The sequence below is a fragment of the Gouania willdenowi genome, chromosome 6 (assembly GCF_900634775.1).
Source record: "Gouania willdenowi chromosome 6, fGouWil2.1, whole genome shotgun sequence".
Classification (NCBI taxonomy): Eukaryota; Metazoa; Chordata; class Actinopteri; order Blenniiformes; family Gobiesocidae; genus Gouania; species Gouania willdenowi.
The window spans coordinates 29,806,956-29,827,600 of NC_041049.1; the positions used below are offsets into that span (position 1 = coordinate 29,806,956).

At 40.2% G+C, this 20,645-nt stretch overlaps 1 protein-coding gene and 1 pseudogene across 4 annotated transcripts in view; both read left to right on the forward strand.

The window, feature by feature from the left end:
* Window positions 1-18,484, forward strand: part of bcar1 (BCAR1 scaffold protein, Cas family member) — a 40,165-nt gene extending 21,681 nt beyond the window's left edge. For 3 of the 4 annotated variants that reach the window (XM_028450020.1, XM_028450023.1, XM_028450022.1), the window contains 7 exons: window positions 974-1,684; window positions 8,102-8,251; window positions 10,693-10,788; window positions 13,590-13,955; window positions 15,474-16,337; window positions 16,593-16,682; window positions 17,116-18,484. In XM_028450020.1, coding sequence (XP_028305821.1) covers window positions 974-1,684; window positions 8,102-8,251; window positions 10,693-10,788; window positions 13,590-13,955; window positions 15,474-16,337; window positions 16,593-16,682; window positions 17,116-17,661 — 2,823 coding nt within the window. In that variant the 3' untranslated portion in view covers window positions 17,662-18,484. The remainder of the gene's footprint in view (window positions 1-973; window positions 1,685-8,101; window positions 8,252-10,692; window positions 10,789-13,589; window positions 13,956-15,473; window positions 16,338-16,592; window positions 16,683-17,115) is intronic. The other variant, XM_028450021.1, reaches the window with a different exon arrangement.
* Window positions 18,485-18,984: 500 nt separating this feature from the next.
* On the forward strand, window positions 18,985-20,645 carry LOC114464207 (apoptosis regulator BAX pseudogene; annotated as a pseudogene).

Below are 20,645 nucleotides of genomic sequence, written 5' to 3' on the forward strand. Positions count from 1 at the left end.
AAAATGAAGAAGTTATTTTTTCTCCTATCAAAACCGAACTGTCCACTGGTTACAAATATCTTTTAAGCTTTTCTGAAGTTATGTTGTCTCCTGGAGTTCTGATACATGACAAAAAGACAGTGAAAAGCTACTGATATACTACGTAATGTGAGTCAGTTTAGTTTTACCGATGGATCATGTGCTGTTGCAGTAGTTCACCACTTGGTATGCAGTTGTAAAACACATGTCTGAAGTAGTACAGTGAAAGCTTGCAGTTAATCTGTTGTCCACAATTTTGTTGCTGTTGTTTACTTCTGACGAAGTAATGTCAAGAAGAAGAAGATTACTACAGTGTCATATATATATACATGGAAACTTTTCTCACAGTTGTGTTTTATAGTTTTCTGCTCTTTTTTGTAGTTGGAAAAAGTTCCATCCTTGTTTTTCATGTAATGTTTCAAAGAAAAGCAACAAAGGAAAAAGAGCCGCTTGACATCAAAGATGGTGATATTTTTTTCCCTTGTTTCTTTTGTGTGTATATTATGTACAGAAAAATGTTAGTTGAATGGAAATAGAATTTCCAGAATGGAAAGAAAAAATATTTTTGTTTCATCTCACTTATATAAATAATCTATGTATGAAGTTATTGTTTCTTATGCATATCTGCATTAAACATATATATAAAATTTGGAGGAATTAGAAAAAGAAAAACAACAGAAAGACATCTTTTGCAGCTTCTGGGGAGCAGAATTGTGAATGCCTGAAAGGGACCTTTAAGTGCACAGTGTTAAGACACGATAAAACAAATTTTTTCCTCTTCCACAGTAGGCTCAGTGTCTTACAGCTCTGCTTCTAGACAAACACCTTCAAGGTTATACATGTCTGACTAACTGAAGAGGGAATAGAAGGGAAATGTTTTGCCTTTTTTTTAACACAAGAAGAATTCTGATGTGTACACCACAATGACGCTGCTCTGTCTTTCTTTCCCGTACAGAACGTGTTGGCCAAAGCGTTATATGACAATGTGGCTGAGTCTCCAGATGAGTTGTCCTTCCGCAAAGGTGACATCATGACAGTGCTGGAACGCGACACCCAGGGATTGGATGGCTGGTGGCTGTGTTCGCTTCATGGACGACAAGGCATTGTCCCAGGCAACCGGCTCAAGATCCTGGTTGGCATGTATGACGGCAAGCAGCAACAGCAGCAGCAGCAGCTGACCACACCTTCAAAGCCCGATCCAGTTAGTTTCTTTTCCACATCCCAGGTGCAGCGACCCCTTCCTCCTCAGAAAACCAATGCCATTGGTCCATGCGCTGCTGGTTCTGCCACCAAGCCCCCAACATCTACCCAGTACACATCCATGCACCCAAATTACACCACCCCAACCCCTGCAAAGCCCACACCTGACTCTATATACATGATGCCTCCCTCTCATGGTGCCAAAGCAAATCCCCAAAGTCTCTACCAAGTACCATCTGGTCCAAATGTACCCCCAACACAGCCCCAGCAAGGATCTTCCAACAAAGCTCCAGTGCTAGGTCAGAGACAGTACAAACTACTAGGACAGGACATATACCAGGTCCCCCCCTCAATAAACCTAGGGGCAGATGCTGCACGAGGGACAATGGCCAGCCAGGATGTGTATCAGGTGCCCCCCTCTTTGGATCAGAAGAACTGGGATAGTGGCAGCAAGCCTCTTGGCAAGGTAAGAATGACCTGAGTTTAAGAAAGATAATGATGGTGGGATATTTATGCCAGCTTAAATAGAGTGAAAAGAATCTGTAAAAATCTGATGGCTGAAATTGTTTTTTTAATTTATTGGCTTGGCGGAGTTGGCAACTACTTGATTTGTAGTTGCTTTTCAATCAAACCAATGCTTTCTTTTGGCTGCTGTTGTCAATGCTTGAATGTTGCTTGTGGATTCCTGCTTTGGGTAACACACTGTCACTAGGAGGAGTGTACAATGTGGCCATGTGCATAAATGCAGTAATGACGTCTGCTGCAATGTACATTTATGCTTGGGTAGTTTGTATTGTCAATCACATCTGTGTGGTATTGTGCCTCGATTTGTTGTAAATGGACTGCATATATAACAGCACTTGAGTAGCAGTAGTAGTCGTCCAAAGCTGTTTACATTGTTAGCCACATTCATACACCAAAGACAACATAGCTGCGATGGAAGTCACTGGCAGTGACTTAGGGTTCATTGTCTTGCCCAAAATCCTTTTGACAGACAGAAGTATAGCCTTTGCCAATTCCTCTAACACGATCGCCCATAACTAAAATGCAGTTGTTCATATCCAGTCATGGAGGATCGCTGAACCCTCATGTTTTATTTATTTATTTATTTTTAATTATTGCAAGATAAACAATACAGGCAAAAACATTTTTAAATTTAAACTTCAAAACATTCAATCAAAATTACATACATCTTTAACTTAAAGCTGCTTAACCACATAATTTACAGTCCTTTTTTTTTTTTTAAACTGTACCTGTACGTCATTGGAGTCTGGTTGAAGAATAAAGAGCGGACCAGTTTCTTTTAGAAGTTCCTTCATTCTTAGTGTGATATCTTGTGTTTCTTCACCAGACAAGCAAGACCGTGATTCACTTGATGCCATTTTTGTTCTGATTTCTTTATGGTGTGCAGCCATGTTCCTGTGTTTCTGTGGAAGCCAAAAAATCAAGATCCGCTATTGTTTTATTAACACTTTCTGTCTGTATAAACACCAGAAATGTCACTTTGGTAGAGTTTTTGGGGTCACACTGGATCAGTAGTGGATGAGAACAACTTTGGGATTACATATATGTACAGTTAGAAAGTGTCTCTAACAAGCTGTTAGTAAAAATACAGATAAAATTGTACTCTGGCAAAGCTAATGACTTAGATCGCCTTCTTAAGTAAAAGTTTTTAAAAAATAAATGTAAATGCAGAAATCTGAAATTATTATTATTTTTTTTTTTTTACTTTACCAAGTCATTGCCTGATAAACAAACAAAAAAAGGTTCATTTCAAAATAAGTGGTGAGAGAAAAACATTTTTTTTAAATCACTGCAGGTATTTTTTACATTTACATTTTTAGTGTATAAATTCACACAGCTCTGGCACAAATTCACTTTGTGGCCTCGTTTACTTCTATCCAGATTCACAAGACCTTGTATTGATGACGGGAGATTCTGTCTCCAGCACATTTGAGAGACTTTCAATGGGCTTCAGGTCTGGACTCTGTGGTGACCAATCTATGTGTGAAAAAGATGTTTCATGCTCCCTGAATTGCTCCTTCCCTGCTTGAGCCTGATGAATCCTGCCATTGTCATCTTGGAACATGCCCGTGCCATCAGGGAAGAAAAACATGTATTATTGCTACACTGCTGTTTAGTCACAACCCCTTGAGTTCCCTTTGCATTGTGTGTGTAAGTGCTCTTACTTTCACTATTTCACAGCCCTGAGTTCTGGTGTTCTATCATTTGGTTTCAAACTTTGTGTGACCATCGACCTCCTTCCTGAAAGACGATGTTTCTCCACAGTTTTTTCCAGTTTTTATTAATGTATCAGACAATTCTTAACTTGACTTAAGTTTATTCAGCATTGTCCTTAGATGTTTCCTCTGCCTGATGTGTGACAATAACTTGACCTTTCTAAAACAGATGAACATATTTTCCATGACCACAGGGATGTCTGTTTAACTAATGAGAAGCCACTCCCTGCTTCAGAGAATGTTAAATAACTTGTTGCCAGCTAAAACATAATGACCTTGCACTGATTATTTGCTTAGCTCGTACTTATTTGCTTAGTTAATGTAGGTGGTGACCTTTATTTGGGCCAGCCAATGTGTTTTTAACTTTACAAGTAGTAATGTCTGAGCTTGAATACTTTCCACACACTTTCTACACATACCTGTAGTTACCCTTGAACCACACTAGTAAGTGTTTTCTCACTGAAAATTGTCAAACTTCTTTCCAAAATAAGTTGCCAATAAATAAATAAATATTAACCAATTGGTTACATACATTTTAACCTTCAACACAAGACTATTCTACAGTTGAAAAGAATAAAAATAAAAATTCAATCAGAAGACAATTAGAAATAACCTCAACAAATTATGTATGTAGCTGCTTATATTGGGGATTATAGTTGCAGGCCGAATAAGATGGTTTTTTGCTGATATCGGACCGCTATCAAAATATTCTCGGACTAAGAATCAACTAATAATCAAAGCAGTCGATAATAACTGCCTAAATTTGTAATTTTTATAATAATCGGTTTTGGCTGTTTTTTCCAAGAATGGCCCATAAAATAAGTTTATTTTGAAACGCGTTACTTTGGCTCTTACACGGCCATCTTTCTTTGTCTGAAGTCACCATAATGTCCCACCTACAGCCCCCACGGATTGGCTACACAGCAAGTGACAGCCAATCAACACTGAAGCTTCAGATGGAGAGAGAGAGAGGACTGCTCTGTGATGCAGTGCTGTGGTTATTGAAGGGAAGGCTACAGAAAATGTTGAAGGTTAAATAAAATTCCTCTAATCTAAATATTGGTTCTAAATATCAGGTTTCAGATTCCTTGATCGATAATAATTGGTATCAGCCCTAAAAAACTCATCGGTCGATCCTTTTTGTAAACACTTCAAACTAACAGAGTGCAATAAGTTTATAGCATTAAGTGAGTGGGGAACATCTTTCATCTCTGTGTTTCCTGCTCAATACATTTTAAATTTGACTATGTGTGGTTGTTTCTGTAGTATCTTTTATTGGTGGGATTTTGTGGAGACAAACTCAGAGAGGCTGGTCAACAGCGACAGACACACAGGCCTGGAGCTCCGTAGCTTCACCAGATGTGTTTGGGTTCACTACCAATCTACTGCTACTTGTTCCCTTTGAGCATTTAAAGGAGCAGTATTGCGAAAAAATCACTTCATAATGGTTTTGCTATAGTGATATACATTTCTTTAGCATCCTTTAGAGGGTGAAAGTTGAAAAAGTGCTGTTTCCCCCCTCTCTTGTTATTATATAGTTTAATATAGAATACACATTATACATCATTGTCATATATGTAAAGCTACATACATGAAATGTGTTCTCTGCATTTACCCCTCTCTGAGGAGCAGTGGGCAGCCACGGTGTAGCACCCTGGAGCAGTTCCACTTTTAGTAACCGTTATACCGCCTTGTATCGCCTTTGACATGATCTGACATGTTTGTGACCAATGCGACACAGCGGTTGGACAAAACAGATGATTATCACTTTAAAGCGCCCATGTTATGCTAAATCAACTTTTCTGTGCTTTAAACATCATAAACGTGTTATTTGGGCTTCATACACATGCCCAAAGTGTTTTTTTTCATTTTTTATCTCAATCGTTTGTTAGAAGGTTATTTGCTCCTTTCTTACTGCAGGATGAGCACAAACCCCTCGCTCCAATTTGATGACGCGTTCCCACTTTGACGAATTTGATGCGGCACTGAGCTGGAGAAGCCGCGCCTCCAGGAAGATCTCTGCCGTGATTGACATGTAAACAGACACGCCCACAAAGGTGAGCATTGCAGCGTCCTTCGCGCAGTGCTTTGTATGTATTTTCTAGTCTATGTATGTACCGGTGAACGCCCCGCCCCCACGTCTGTCTCGTGTTTATAAAGCAACATGAGCTCGGCTATGGAGTGGGTGGGAGGAGGGTGGGCCGTCCTCTGGCCCTACGTCACCGTGCGGGGAGGAGGAAGTCAGTCTCCCGTCTATAGACACGCCCACTCATGAATATTCATAAGTAAGCCGCAAATCAGCCTGTTTGTGTAGAGTTGCTCAGAAAGTGATTTTTCAGAGGCTAAAACTCTGGAAAACAGGTGAATTTGGGAAAATATACCTCTAATACTATGTTTTTAGAGTTCTTAGAACAAATGAAGATGGGTGAAAAATAGCATGACATGGGACCTTTAATGTATATGAATGACCACCGGCAGTAGATTATAGTAATATACTAGTTAGGTATTTTTTCGCATTTCAAAAGAATCATTCATAAACATAGATTTCTTAGAAACTCCGGTAATCAGCTTTAATTAGCTGCAATGGAGACCTTTGGGCATTGACTATGTCTCCTGCTGTTAAAAATACATGCTCGTTTGGAACAGATGTAGCAGGAATGGAAAGGTAGACATCACACCATTAGCGATATTGCAACACCACTCAACAATAGATCTTGTCACATTTTAATATCACCACAATATATCGTCCGACATTTAGTAATGAAGTGTCTGTACTCTGTTGCACATTAACAGCCTGCCTAGAGTCCGTTCTTCCCCTCTAGTGCACCGTTTGTTGCTTTGGATGGTTGAAACCTGGCATTTACTTTCTGTACACATTCATCTTAAACTGTCCACCTCTTTAACTCTCATTTAGCTACATTGTGTCCTGCTCCAGCTGACTTCCCTTCATCTCGTTTCTCTTCTCTCCACCTATAAGGTTCTCTGCCTGCTTCTTGCTTTCACTATGGATGATAAAATCATCTGTGAACAGACTGCCATCTAATATCTTCTGTCAACCTTTCAATTATCTTTGCAAACAGGGATTAATTCAGAGCTGATCTCTAATGTACTCACAGTCCTGAAGATACCTGTCACCTCTCCACTGTATCACTGACCTCATAAACAGTTCCTGCTGCCGATCTGGCCTTCCTCGTACAGTACTGTAGTTCTGATGATACCAAAACCTAGATTTAATGCTGTGGATTTATTCTTCTTTCTGCTTAAACAAAATGTGTGCGTATCATCATAAGTGCACCTATGTACATCTATCTGTGTGATAGCACTGCTTGAGGAGAGGCAAGTCAATCATAGATGTAACTGTGTTGTGTGTGGGTCCCTGTGCTCTTTATTGATTGCATTTCCTTAAACAAGACCCTGACATGTCGTGTCAGTCTGTATAGTGTGAGAACATGAATCGTGAGCTGAGCACATTTGGACTCTGCAATTGAGTCGCACAATTTCAGCTAGAGCTGAGTACAATGATTGAAATAATCGCACAGTGTATGCCCGCCTTTAGGGGGAGAGGTCTTGGCCATCTCTGGGAGTCACTATCATTATAGGTCCTTAACAATATGTGGACGTCCTGATTAAACTGTTCCCAAACGTTGGCCACCATTTGTATTAAAAAATAACTCTCCTACAAATCACGTCCAAGCATTAATTCACGCTTTAGTCTGTTTTAACAACATACGTTTTTTTCTCCAATCTGTTCTGTGGAAATGTTACCTGGCATTTCTTTAATTATTGCATTCTTTAAGATTGATAAGCAGGAATATGTTTACAATAATTCTATTAATCATCCAATCCCATTTCTGATTGATCTCTAACTAGTATTGTTACACTTGAATGTTTACAATCTGACAAATACTTACTAACCACTGAGTAACTACTTCTGACAGGCACCTAAGTCACATGACCTGTTCATACACTCACACTTACGCACACAGACATCAAAGCAGAGATCAGAGATAAATAAAGATACACATTCGAGAAGTCATCAATATCATAGGCTACATTTTCATTTGTAGAAGTGAACCATCTATTTTTAAAATTCTATCAAAATGTCACACAAATATCTGCCACAGGAGAAAAGAGACTTAATTCGTGTGATTTCTGTTGTGTATATATCATAGAATAGCAACAAGAGTTTGGCCGATCAGATTAAATGAGTCGTGTGTGTTTGTGTACGTGCGCGTGTCTCTGTCTGGAGGTTTGGTCTAACTAGACCTTGTTGTGCTTTCCCAGGCTGGCTGGTTGACTCTTCATCTAAAGCAGATAAAACAAGTTTAAACAGGCAAACAATAGGTCTGGCTGGTTCCCAAGACAACAATGTCAGGACCCCTGCTCTGTTTTTATTGCCTGTGGGAGAGTTTTTGTTGGGGAGAGTTATAATGAAATATTGAACCACATTTTAAAGTGAAGAAACCAGCTTCACAGTGTGCCCACTGACTATGACCTGAAGGTATTATCTGTATCTCTAAGTTTTGGAGAGTTGGTTGCATTTGTTCTCTGAGCCTTGTTTGAATCTGTATATTCTGCCAGATGTGGAGCAAGCAAAAATAAATCATTTTCTTATTTCTCTTCTTCTATGGTTCTGTGCACAGGTGGTCGTTCCTACCCGAGTTGGACAGGTCTATGTCTATGACACAGTGAAACCACATCAGGATGAATACGACATCCCACCCAGACATCTGCCTCCAACCCAGCAGGACATATATGATGTACCGCCCACTCGCCAGCAGTACAGTGTACGGGTCAGACTAATCCCTTTTTGAGTTGTTATTGTTGACTGACTTGGTAGGTTACTGGGAATCCTCTCTAACAATATATTTATCCTTTATTTAAATAAGAGGGTCCATTTGAGACTAAAAACGTCTCTTTCAAGAGAGTCCAGGACCAGCATGGCATCAACATACAGTAAAAACATACACAGTAAAAACAATGTCAACCAGAAATAAGGCAAAATGAGCTAAATGTGATTCAGACTGAATACTGGTAATCTACAGTTACTGTACAGCAGTGGTTCCCAACCAGGGGTACTTGAACACATTGTAGGGGTACTTGAAATCATTGATGAATCTATTTCCAACATGCTGAGTCATTTTTAAGCCTATTTCAGACACTGTACACGCTCATCCAACAGCTTTTCCACCCGTTGACAATAAACTGCATTAATGGAATAAACAATATTGTGGCCTTAATATCCTACTAAATTGTTACTAACATGTTCTGCACATTACTAAAAATTTAGGTAAATATATTCTCTGCTATACAATAATTGTAATGCACAAAATTGATATTTAGTGTGCGTTAAAAGTACAGGTTGACATTTTCAAGCCATTAACAACATGTAAATAAAACAAGAAAGGTTACTAAATTGAGGTGACGAAGCGTTCTCCTAATCAGAATTGAGGCCTCGGGGGGGTACATGAGCCAAAAAAGGTTTGGAAACACTCTTCTACTGTACACCCAGGGTGCAAAGAACAGAGAGCAGGAAAGCTTCATTTCAAAACCTTTGACTGATCCCTTGATTAAACCTAAATAAACCTTTTAACTTCAAAGGTAAAAAAAAACAAACTTGACTTTGTAAATTCTGTAGTGTTGTTTCTTATCGTAGATATCTACTTTCTTCTTTGCTTTCTGTACTGAAATGATGATATTTGAGGTTTATCGTCTATTGTGGACTCTGTCCTACGGCATGTATTACAGAGTGGTGTCCTGTTTAGGGTGTAACCTACTGTGGGATCCATGTGAGCAAAAATAGTTACTAGTACACCCCCCATGATGCTGTGCAGCAGGGGAGCTGGTTACATTGATGATTAACTGGTCGACAGCAGAGAAACTGTGTGATGAATGTAAAATGTTAATGTATCGTAGGTTAACTCGACTCACATCTTTATGCACGCCTCGATGCCAGCTGTAAAGTCTATTTCCATGGTGCTTACTAAAAGAGAGTTGACAAATGGTGCTTTGTACGTATAACTACCTCAACCAGTTGGAGTTAGTGGAAAGGGATGTATGAATAGAACTGGATGGATAAAACACATCAGAATATTACTAAATAGATGGATCATAAACCACAGAATGACATGCTCGTTTCAAAAGTGTTTGTATGAAGAAAAGGTGTTGATTCTGTATGAAAAATATTGAATCAAAAATGGAATGATCAGAGGAATCACAGAAGATGTGCTAACAACTACACTTTTCATTATACTGCAGTGTAAAACTAAACCACTTGTGCTGCTGCAGGATTCACAGAATATAACAAGAATAAGAGTGTGTTCTCTATACCAGTGTTTCTCAAATGGGGGTACGTGTACCTCTAGGGGTATACGATGGCACTACAGGGGGTACTTGAGAGAGAGAGAGAGAGGGGGGATAAATAAATAAGGTGTCAGTCTTGGTTTCGCCCCAGGCGTGAGATGACCAGGAATGATACAAACTATAGAAATAAATCTATTCAGGAGCCACTAAATTAGGTATTTTCAACCTTGGGGTCGGGACCCCATGTGGGGTCGCTTGGAGTTTAAATGGGGTCGCCAGAAATTTCTGACGAATGAAGATTGGTTTTAGAAATTTCTAAACTGAATTCTTGTGGTGTTGACCTTTGACAGCATTGACAAATTTTTCGTTTTCAAAATTAAAACAAGACACAATCTTAAACAACTATTTCTATACTTTCACTTTATGAATCTAGTTAAACCAAAATGCATTAAAAAAAAAATATATATATATATATATATATATATATATATATATCTTGAAGCTCAAACATGATCAAAAACTAATTCTAGAAAAAAATGTCTTTGGGGTCGCAGAAATTCTTGAAAAATGGGGACATGATCCAAAAAGGTTTGGAACCACTGCATTAAATACTGTTTCTTTCCACTTATTTACAAAATGAGATTCTTTAAAATGTGTGTCATCACTCATTCATTCCATCATTATGTTCTATGGTTGTTTTTTTAAAGGATTCCGAGCAAAATGTTAAAGTCAGACAAAGTGGGTACTTGGATTAAGGAATAAGAGAAAATGGGTACTTGAGCCAATAAAGTTTGAGAACCACTGCTCTAAACGGTCATTTAATCTGTCATCTAATCTTATCATATAACTATTCATGTGTGTAGGTCATTGTGGGCCCCTGACTATGCCTTTGGTTGTGTGGGTAAACCTGATGTGTTCCTTCTGTGTGTAGGTGTATGATACTCCTCCCATGGTGGTTAAAGGGCCCTCTAGTGGTCAAGACATATATGACACTCCAGCAAACAGTGACAAGCTTCCACAGCAGACAGTAAGTCATTAATTTATACAATTTGGTAATAGATGTTTAAAGCTGCCCTGTGTATGTGTTTGATATCGAGTGAAAGAATAAAAGTATCAAGTGGTGAACCGTTTTGCCTTCATACAAAAGAACAGTTAACACATACAAACATTTTATTTTAAATTCAGAAAGTCATTTTTCTTCTTTTTTTTACACAATTTAGGTAAATTGATGCATTTTTAAGTTTTACATAAGGTCTAGGGTGAAGTTTTTTTTTAAATGAATTCAATATTTTCTACAATTACAGGGGTATACTTGTTAATGCAAACTGTAAATGTGTTGTTAATAGGTGAAGACATATTTTTTATGTATTTTAAATATTGTCATGGAAGGGAAAAGCTAAGTACAGTTTTAATGGGGTTTTTTCTGGTTCACCAGTACACACAACCTCCCATTTGGCTCTGATTGGCTGCTGAACTAACATGACAACCACCTACACATGTTCTCTTCATAACTCGTAACCTAATCTAGATTATCAGGAGGGAAACTCTTGTAATGCACTCGCACTAGGAAAGACATTTGGCTCCATTCAGAGCCATATAAAGAGAGAGTTGCGACAATGGAAGTCCAAAATCCTTCACCGTCACGTGATTCATGTAAGACTGAATTCGTACCCTGGAAGTCACTGGCAGCCTATTCAAATCAATTGACAACACTGGAATTTTCGGTAATTTGGCGTCAATAACTGCATTATTGACAGCATTTTCAACATTGTTGGCCTATTTTAAACTGCTGTGTGCTTTCAATCTCACTTAGAGCTTCTAACTTCCCTTTCCCTCTGCCATGATCATAATTAGCTGAGTTTATACATGATAATTACAGCTAGAAGAAACTCAAAGCTTAAAAAATTAAATCCATAAGTTGCCTTTTTGCTTAAGTTTGCTGTTTAGAAATGTGAAATATGCAGCAGCAGTATAAATTCAAAGCAATATCACAAAAATAGCTTTCTTCATTGTTGTTGTTTAACGTTAAATTTATCATCCTAGCTCGTACTCCAAAAATCCATTCCTCATTTCTCACTCATCACTGTACAATCATATGTCCTAAAGTAATATTTAATTCATCAATTTAATTTACTACAGCAAAAATAAATTAAGTTTAAAAGTATTTTATTCTATTTATTTAATTTCTTATTTTGTCTAATTCCACGTCGTTGGATGAAATGGCATCAAAATAATTGAGCCTTGAGGTTAACGCTGTGTTACTTTATCCAGTAACGTGAGCATATCCTTACCCGTTATCTTCTATTTATCCCTTCATCTACTAGTTTAGCAGGGAATAATCAGCTAACATGCTTTAATGCGCACGTTAATGAGTTTATATACGTTGATAATAATAATATCAATATGATTATTTAAACGTCTTACCGTTCAAAAAATGCATCACAAACTCTCTCTGCTGTGGCTTCATCAGTGAACTACTTACTTCTGGGGAATGAATGCGAGTCTGCATGAATCACCATTGCTGTGAAAAAAACTGAACCATTGGAGTGAACAGAGTTGACACAACTCTCTCTCTATAAGGCTCTGGCACCACTATGATGCATGTTTAGGGTTGCAAAATTCCATGAATTTTCAAAGTTGTAAACTTTCCATTGACATTAATTGGGAATATATGGGGAATTTACAAAAATAAAGGTTAGCCTTCAACAGGGATGTTAAATATATGTATATGTATATATTTAGCATTATCTTGACTTATAAACAACCTGATTTAATGCAAGTTTACCTGAGAATATCTCTGCTATTCCTCAGTCACATGCACATGACACACTGCTTACTGCAGGGGTACTGAGGCCACACCCCCTGTATGCACTGTACACTCATCCTTTAGGAAGAGGCTATTGCCTGAAAAGGTTTTGAACAGCACTTTTCTGTTGTTTTTAGAAGGGGGTTGTGTCATTATATTTAATTTTCAAATAAGGGGTCAGGCAGATTAGAAATATTTCACCCAATCGTGACATTTTGGTTGTGAAAGAATTGATTATTCGATCAAATAGTTGCAGTTTGTGCTTGAAGAGCAGATTTTTTGGCTGTTGAGATTTTCAGTTATAAAGGTATTGAGTGGAAAAACATGTTTGATGTTTAGGATTGTGTTACTTTCTGCACGTCCTAAAGAACTAGATACTTAAAAAGTATCCACTCCTTTAGTTTATTTTCTGCTCCTAATTAGTTTACTAATCTACATAAAAGTAATGCCGTAACTCATTGTACAGTACCAGTACCAGTAACAGTAATTATGTTTCTTAGTTTATAATGTAATGTGTTACAGCAGGGGTACAAGTCTTAAAGTTCAGCAAATATTATTGTTTTAACAAGTCAAAGATCCATTTATTATATTCAACCCTTTTTTGTACATTATAGTTACATTAATATTAGTTATATTAGTATTATATTATATTCCTCAGCAAAATGCTTCTCAAATGTATATAGGTCTAATACATTTGTGCCTTTTCATTAAATGCTGATATTGTTAGGCCTTTTGATTTTCAGGCTATAATAGTCTACTAAATATTAGTAGGTTGCTATTTGTGTTGCCTACATTAGTTTATTCAATTCAACTTTACTACGGACTTGTAGTCCATTAAAAATAAAATAAAAATACTAGACAAATAATTACAATTGCATTTTAAAAAGACAGTCATACCAATGTCCCCACAAGTCAGACTGATAACGTGTCCCACTCCAACTTTGGTTTATGATTACAAAGTTGCTCAGATACCGTTTGTATTTGTAGATTATCAGCTCTAACAGTTGTTTTGCTTCCGGCAGGTCTATGACTTTCCACCATCCGTCAGTAAAGATATTCATGATGCTCAGCTGATTAAGGAGGAAACCTATGATGTGCCACCACACTTTGCCAAACTGAAAGCCCAAGCTCCAGGGCAGTACTTTCAGAACAGCCTCAATGACGATGACAACGAGCCTCCGATTCCAGAGGACGTGTATGACATCCCGCCCCCCATCCTGACAGAGAAGCATTACCACAGAGACAAAGGAGTGACTAAGGCCCCTCAGGACATCTATGACATTCCTGCCATCCTGCGCTCCGGAGGTCACTCCACCCAGGATGTTTACGACTTTCCCCGTGAGCGAGAAGACAGAAGAGAACAGTATGTCTACGATGTACCACCACAGGTAGGACGATGTCAATGTCCACTTATTTTAGTTTACATTTGGATGCTTGTATGTACACGTATGCACATATGTATGTATATACGTGTAATATACATATATATCTGTAGGAAACATTGAAATCTAAATTAAAAATGTTCTATATGTAACCTTTGGTAACTGGGCACAGGGGCTGGTGAGGTCAGGGGTCACATGGTCATTTGTGATAAACAACTTTAAAGAGCTTCATATTATATTTGTTCTGAGTGTGTCTGCACGTAGACAGTAAGTTACAGCAATCTAATGTTTTATTTTACTGCGTTTAATGCTGTTCCCTGACGGCTGATAATAGTTGTGTGTTTTCTGACGACATTAAACCATAGGTGGGTTCTGCATTAAAGCATTTTCTTCAAAAATGGAACATAAAAGTTGACACAAAGGAAAGACAGATGCCTTGTGTTTACTGCATCGCAGCAGCCTGAAGTTGTTGATGTTCGGCTTCGACATCACAAGCCGAGCAACAGGAGGAAGCAAAGCTACCAAGACCTCCTGAAAACACCATCCATTACAGTACAAGTGTAACTTAATGAGGACATGACAAGAACTGCTCCATCATAGTGAGCGCAGCTTTAAAACTGAAATTCCGTACGGAATCTTAAGTATTAGTGGGTTTGCATTTCACTTATATGTTAACCCCAAAATAATGTTAGACTATATATAAATGATGAGTTGAAGGTTACATGTATGGCACAATGACTTCCACAGGATAAGAAACCTACCTGGTTATGAATGCTGTTGTAATTAAAGCACTTAGATCAGGGGTGTCCAATTCCGGTCCTCGAGGGCCACTATCCAGCATGTTTTAGATGTTTCTCTCTTCCAACACACCTGATTCAAATGATTAGGATTGTTATCAGGCTTCTGCAGAGCTGGATGAGGAGTTGATCATTTGAATCACGTGTTTTGGAAGAGGGAAACATCTAAAACATGCTGGATAGTGGCCCTTGAGGACCAGAATTGGACACCCCTGACTTAGATCCTCTGCTTTGTCTTATTTTACCCCTTATTTTTCAACTGCCCCCCTTAAAATGCTCTGTTTATCACAAATGACCCTGCAACCCGTGGTGTCAATCAAATTGGCGCAGGCTAAGATTGTACTTGTGAAATGGTCTACTGAGAACATTTATATAGGAACCTCTTTTGACCCAACCTCACAGGAGCAGTCTTCATGGTGATGGCAATAGTGATGTGTAGTCATCAGGATTTATACTGAAACTTATTCATGGTGACTGTTGTTTGAATGTACAGAGATGTAGCATGACTAAGGGAAAAAACTATCTGAAATGACCTTATGTAGATGTAATGTGGTGTAATGAAGAAATACAGTGATTTGGTTATCCTATCTTTATGGCCCTTTGTAATTCCTCCCTCTGTTTTTGATTGGCTGGTGTCCTGCCTATGGTCATCATGGGTTTTGTTAGGCTTACAGCCATGTCAGTGTCACAAGATCTCTGCATTGATCCGTCACCTCTTGTTTTGTAGGTTGTTCGCGATGCACAGTCGACCAGTGAGGATCTGACGATGTCTTCAAAGCGTCTGTCTGCATCCAGCACAGGCAGCACACGCAGCAACCACTCTACGTCCTCCTTGGACATGGTCCCTGTCCGGGACACGTCCTCAGTCCCTGCCCTTGGGAAACCCCTGATCCTAGACCTGGATCAGGCCATGGAGCGCCTGACTCGCCTGCAGCAGGCTGTGGAGTCCAGTGTTTCCCTCATGATGTCTTTCATCACAGGCAGTTGGAGGAGCCCTGCTCACTTAGAGGGGAACCTGCTTGCCATTCATCAGGCTGCCGATCGAGTTCGAGCCGCTGTCAGAGACTTTCTAGAATTTGCTCGGGGAGCTGTGGCGAATGCTGGTCAGGCTACTGATCGCTCACTGCAAACCAAACTGGGCCGTCAGGTCGGGAAGATGGAGGAGGTATTCCAGAGCCTAATTCAACACAGTCAGAGCCTGGATGCACTTTCTTGGTCGTATACAGCACTTGCAGCGCCCCCACCAGGAGGGGATGACTTGGACCGACTTGTCATGACAGCGAGAGGCATTCCAGATGATGCAAAGCAGTTAGCCTCATTTCTCCACGGAAATGCCTCGCTGCTTTTCAAACGGACTCCCCGTCAACAGCAGCAGCAGCTTCCACTGCCTCCAATCCCAGGGGAAGTGAGTGGTCACCTGACAGGGTCAGGAAGTGGAAGCTACCAGGGAGGGGAGAGAGTGAATATTCAGTCTCGGCCCCTTCCCTCCCCTCCAAAGTTCACAGCAGCAGAGGAAGAAGAGGGTGTGGACAGGCCATATGAGACCACAGAGGAAGGCTGGATGGAGGACTATGACTACGTACATCTGCAGGTATGCGCACATATTTTCCTTCACACTGCAGCATGAAATGTGCCTATACTAAAGACGTGGCTTCACTTTGTGTAAGCAGTGGAAATCCCACCGTCCCACATATATAGTCATTCACATGCAGTAAACTACCTTGGAGACTTAACATGATGATCCTACTGCAGCTATCAGTAAGAAGTGCTCTAAGAAATCTATGTGTGTGTTTGTGTGCTTGTGTGTTTGTGTGCGTGTGTGCGTGCTTATGCGTTGAATGGCCAGGGCAAGGAAGAGTTTGAGAAAAACCAAAGACAGCTACTCGAGAAAGGAAACCTCATCAGACACAGCAAGACCCTCCTGGAGCAACAGCAGGTACTGTGTGTGTGTGTGTGTGTGTGTGTGTGTGTGTGTGTGTGTGTGTGTGTGTAATAGTTTGTAATAGTAGTAAACAAACAGCATAAAGTTGCCAAATCACCACGTTGGATTTGTTTAGATGCGATCACGTTCGTATTCTGACTCAAACCTGCAGCGCTGCACACTCCGTAGCCACTGCCCGACAACGTGCAGGCTTTAGGGTTTACACAGCAGTGTGACACACACAGAGAGTGTGTGTGCCTGTGTTAATGTGCACGTGAAGTTTCTAGTTGCTTAATAAAAGCAGGCTTAGTATGAAAAAAGAGATTTTAACTGGTTGGGTTTGATCACTGCTCTGTTGGGTTCAGACTGGCCACAGAAAAATGTGGCCTGATCCGTACTTGAGTGTGTATGTGGTATTTATCTTCTTCCCCTGTTGTCTTTTTAACAGATAAAACAGTTTGAGCGACTAGAACAGGAAGTCACCCAACCAATTAACAATGACATGTCGGGCTGGACTCCGCCTCCCCACCATCCCCTAGGCAACCAGCCAGTAAATACTTGTCCCGGAGAGACGTCCTCCACCAAGTTGTGCCACAGTGATCAGCAGCTGCTGCTCTTCTACCAGGAGCAGTGTGAGCAGAACATCACCACTGTTACCAATGCCATTGATGCCTTCTTCACAGCCGTCAACTCCAACCAGCCACCAAAGATCTTTGTGGCACACAGCAAGTTTGTCATCCTCAGCGCACACAAACTGGTTTTCATCGGAGACACGCTGTCACGCCAGGCCAAGTCTCCGGAGGTGAGGGCTCGAGTAGCACAGAGCAGCAACAGCCTCTGTGAAAAACTCAAAGACATTGTGATCAGTACGAAGGCGGCAGCGCTGCAGTATCCTTCCCCTGCAGCCGTCCGAGACATGACTGAGCGTGTGACAGAGCTGGCAGGATACACGCAGCAGTTCAGGATGGTGCTCGGGCAGCTGCTCGGGATGTAGAGACAGCTGTAAAAACCCAAATTGGGACAATCCACTAAGCAGTGCCATGGATGAGACAACCATCGCACCATGGTATAGGAGAACCCTTTGTTCCTGTGCTACAGCAGGACACAACCTTTCTTCCCCTCTTCACCTGACATGGAGCATGGAGACCTCTGTGTAGCCCTGAATGCATCGGGTCTGGGACCCATGTTGCTCCTCACAGCCCTCTCGTCTCCATGTTGCCTTCCTTCTTGCTTTCCTCTTCCTTATAGACTAAGTAAAAGAAGCATCTTATTTTCAGTGGGCTGGACCAATAGCTGTAAAGAAATCACTGTAAATATTTAAGTGACCTACGTATATAGTCGACACAACAGGAAGAAGAAAAAGACTTAAGAACGTGCAGTATATAAATATAAATGCATGTTGGTTTTTTTTTTTCAAGAAAAAAAAAAAGAAATTATCTGTGCAGTTTTTAAAACCTATGTGTAATTATCAATAATGTTGCTACATTATCTAATTAGGATGTTGATCCATTAATCTATATTATTATTAATGTATAGATCCAGATGATATGTATGGTCCTATGTTTCATGGCTAAGCTCTTCTGACGGTGACAAACACACTGGAGCACACCCGTCTCTTCAAACACCACCACCTAATGATGTGATGTAACCATGGTAACCAGGATTCCTCTGTGGAGCTGGAGTTGAAGACGCTCTCATTGCCATCTCAGGTGCTTTTTTTTTTTTGCAACTGTATGTATGTTGTTTTATAAGAGGCATGTATTAGAGAAACAGTGTGTAAAGAGCGAATGCAATTAAACTTGCATTTTTATCTCTGAGACTGGGCCGCTGCCTCGTTCTTTAAGGAGTGTGTCAGTGGAGATTTACCGTGTACATTTCCTTTTGACTATGTTGTAGTTTTTGTAAAGTTAAAAGTTTTTTCAATAATATAGTTTTACCCCCTATTGATTTGCTCCAGGCAGTCAGTGTTTAGATAGTTTTTTTGTTTTGTTTTTCAACAGATTGTTTTTCTAAACAATTTTTTAAAGTCATTAGGAGCCCAAAGGAATTTCTTTCATGAATGAGACAAGTTACATACTGACAGTACTTTTCAATGAAAACAAAGCTGGGATTTAATATAGTAACACTAATGAGGATCGTTTTAGGAAGGCTTTTGACGACCCTCAGCTTAAAATTTACTAATTCGGAAGAAGTTTTTGAAGACCTCAAGATTTTTTATTTTGGGATGGAGTCTATTTAATTCTTTTGGGACGGGAGTGGCCTCACAGGCCCAGCATTCACCATAAGAAGAGATGGTTACCGCTCCACATCTAGACAGATGGAGGCGGCAGGCAGGGCTAACGTTGATAATACCAGTCCATTTATTATTCTCAAGGCAACAAAAAAACTAAATCCAAAAAAGGCATGTGGAAACCGGGGAGACAAAAACACAGACACACCCAAGGGTAACATTGACAACAACCTAGCAGCCATTCTGTCCAAGCAGTCAGCTAAATAGTGAGGGAGGCCTGATTGGGAACGGGCCACACCTGGGTGCAAAACATGAGGCAGCTAATCAGTCACAACCCAAACACACTGACATCACTGGGACGTGGAGACACCAGCAAGACTTAACACATGATGCTCGACACAAAAACAGAATAAACATAGACTCTCAGAAAAACTAAAAGGACCACAAGGACTTCACACAAACAAAACCGAACAGACCCTGATGATGAAGAAGAATCACACATGCATCATACTTGAAACTGCCACTAGTGTATTCAGGGTGGGATTTAAAACTAAAAAATGACTCACAGTGTCTGTAACTCCTCATCTTGTCCTCTGTGTGTTTCTGTCTGACATCTAGCTAGCAAGCACATCATCAAACTATTAACTCAGAAATACAGAAAGGAGAGGAATCAAACCCTGATTTTAAAGGTTGGTTAAAGCTGTTTATTGGTGATGATACATGGGCATACTACATTTAGAGTAAGACTGAATACTACGCCAAAATGTGTGACATAAGAACACCATCCATCCATCCATTTTCTGAACTGCTTTTTTCCCAGGGTCGCGGGGGTCTGCTGGTGCCTATCTCCAGCTTTCAATGAACGTTAAGCGCAGGTACACCCTGGACAGGAAACAAGTCCATCACAGGGCAACACAGACAACCACTCGCACTCACATTCACTCCTAAAGGCAATCTAGAAATTCCAGTCAACCTTAGTCATTTTTTTTGGGATGAAGCTGGAGTCCCTGTAGAAAACCCACACAGCATGGGGAGAACATGCAAACTCCACACAGAAAGGATCCAAATGTCCACCCCAGGACCTTCTCTTTTTTTTTTTTTTTCCCAACCTGGTTGATGCAGCGGCGTGGCTCATTGGTGGGAGGATACAGTGAACTGTGCTATGTGAGTTTCTCCTGCACCTGCTGGGAGTCCTGCACTGCTCCTAAGGGAATTCAACAGACCAGATGCAAGAACTGGGAGCTCTTCTATTAAAAGCAAGTGCAGCAGCATGAAGAGCTAGTGATCAGAGAGCAGCTGGGTGGTTCCGAGCTGACCAACCCGAACCACAAGAAGCTCAGTCTTCTCCTGCAGAAGATTGGAGAGGAGTGGGATGAAAATGCAGAGCTGCAAAGGATGATAGATGACCCAAACCTCACTCCTACTTTTCTGAAAGTAGCCCATGAGATGTTCTCTAATGGGGTGGTCAGCTGGGTGCACTTTTCTACTTCGCCTGTCGACTCATCATCAAAGGTCTTGGAAACTAAGTTTGTGATATCATCCAAACTGTTATAAGATGAACCATGAACTACCTCAGACAACACTTGATCAACTGAATGGCAGAACAGGGAGGCTGGGAGGGTATCCGTTCATACTTGGGCACCCCCACATGGCTGACACTGTGTGTCTTCTTAGCTGGTGTTCTTGCAGCTGCTGCTGTTATTCTGAAGATGTGAGGAGAAATGACTGCTGAGGGAACAAGTGCAGAA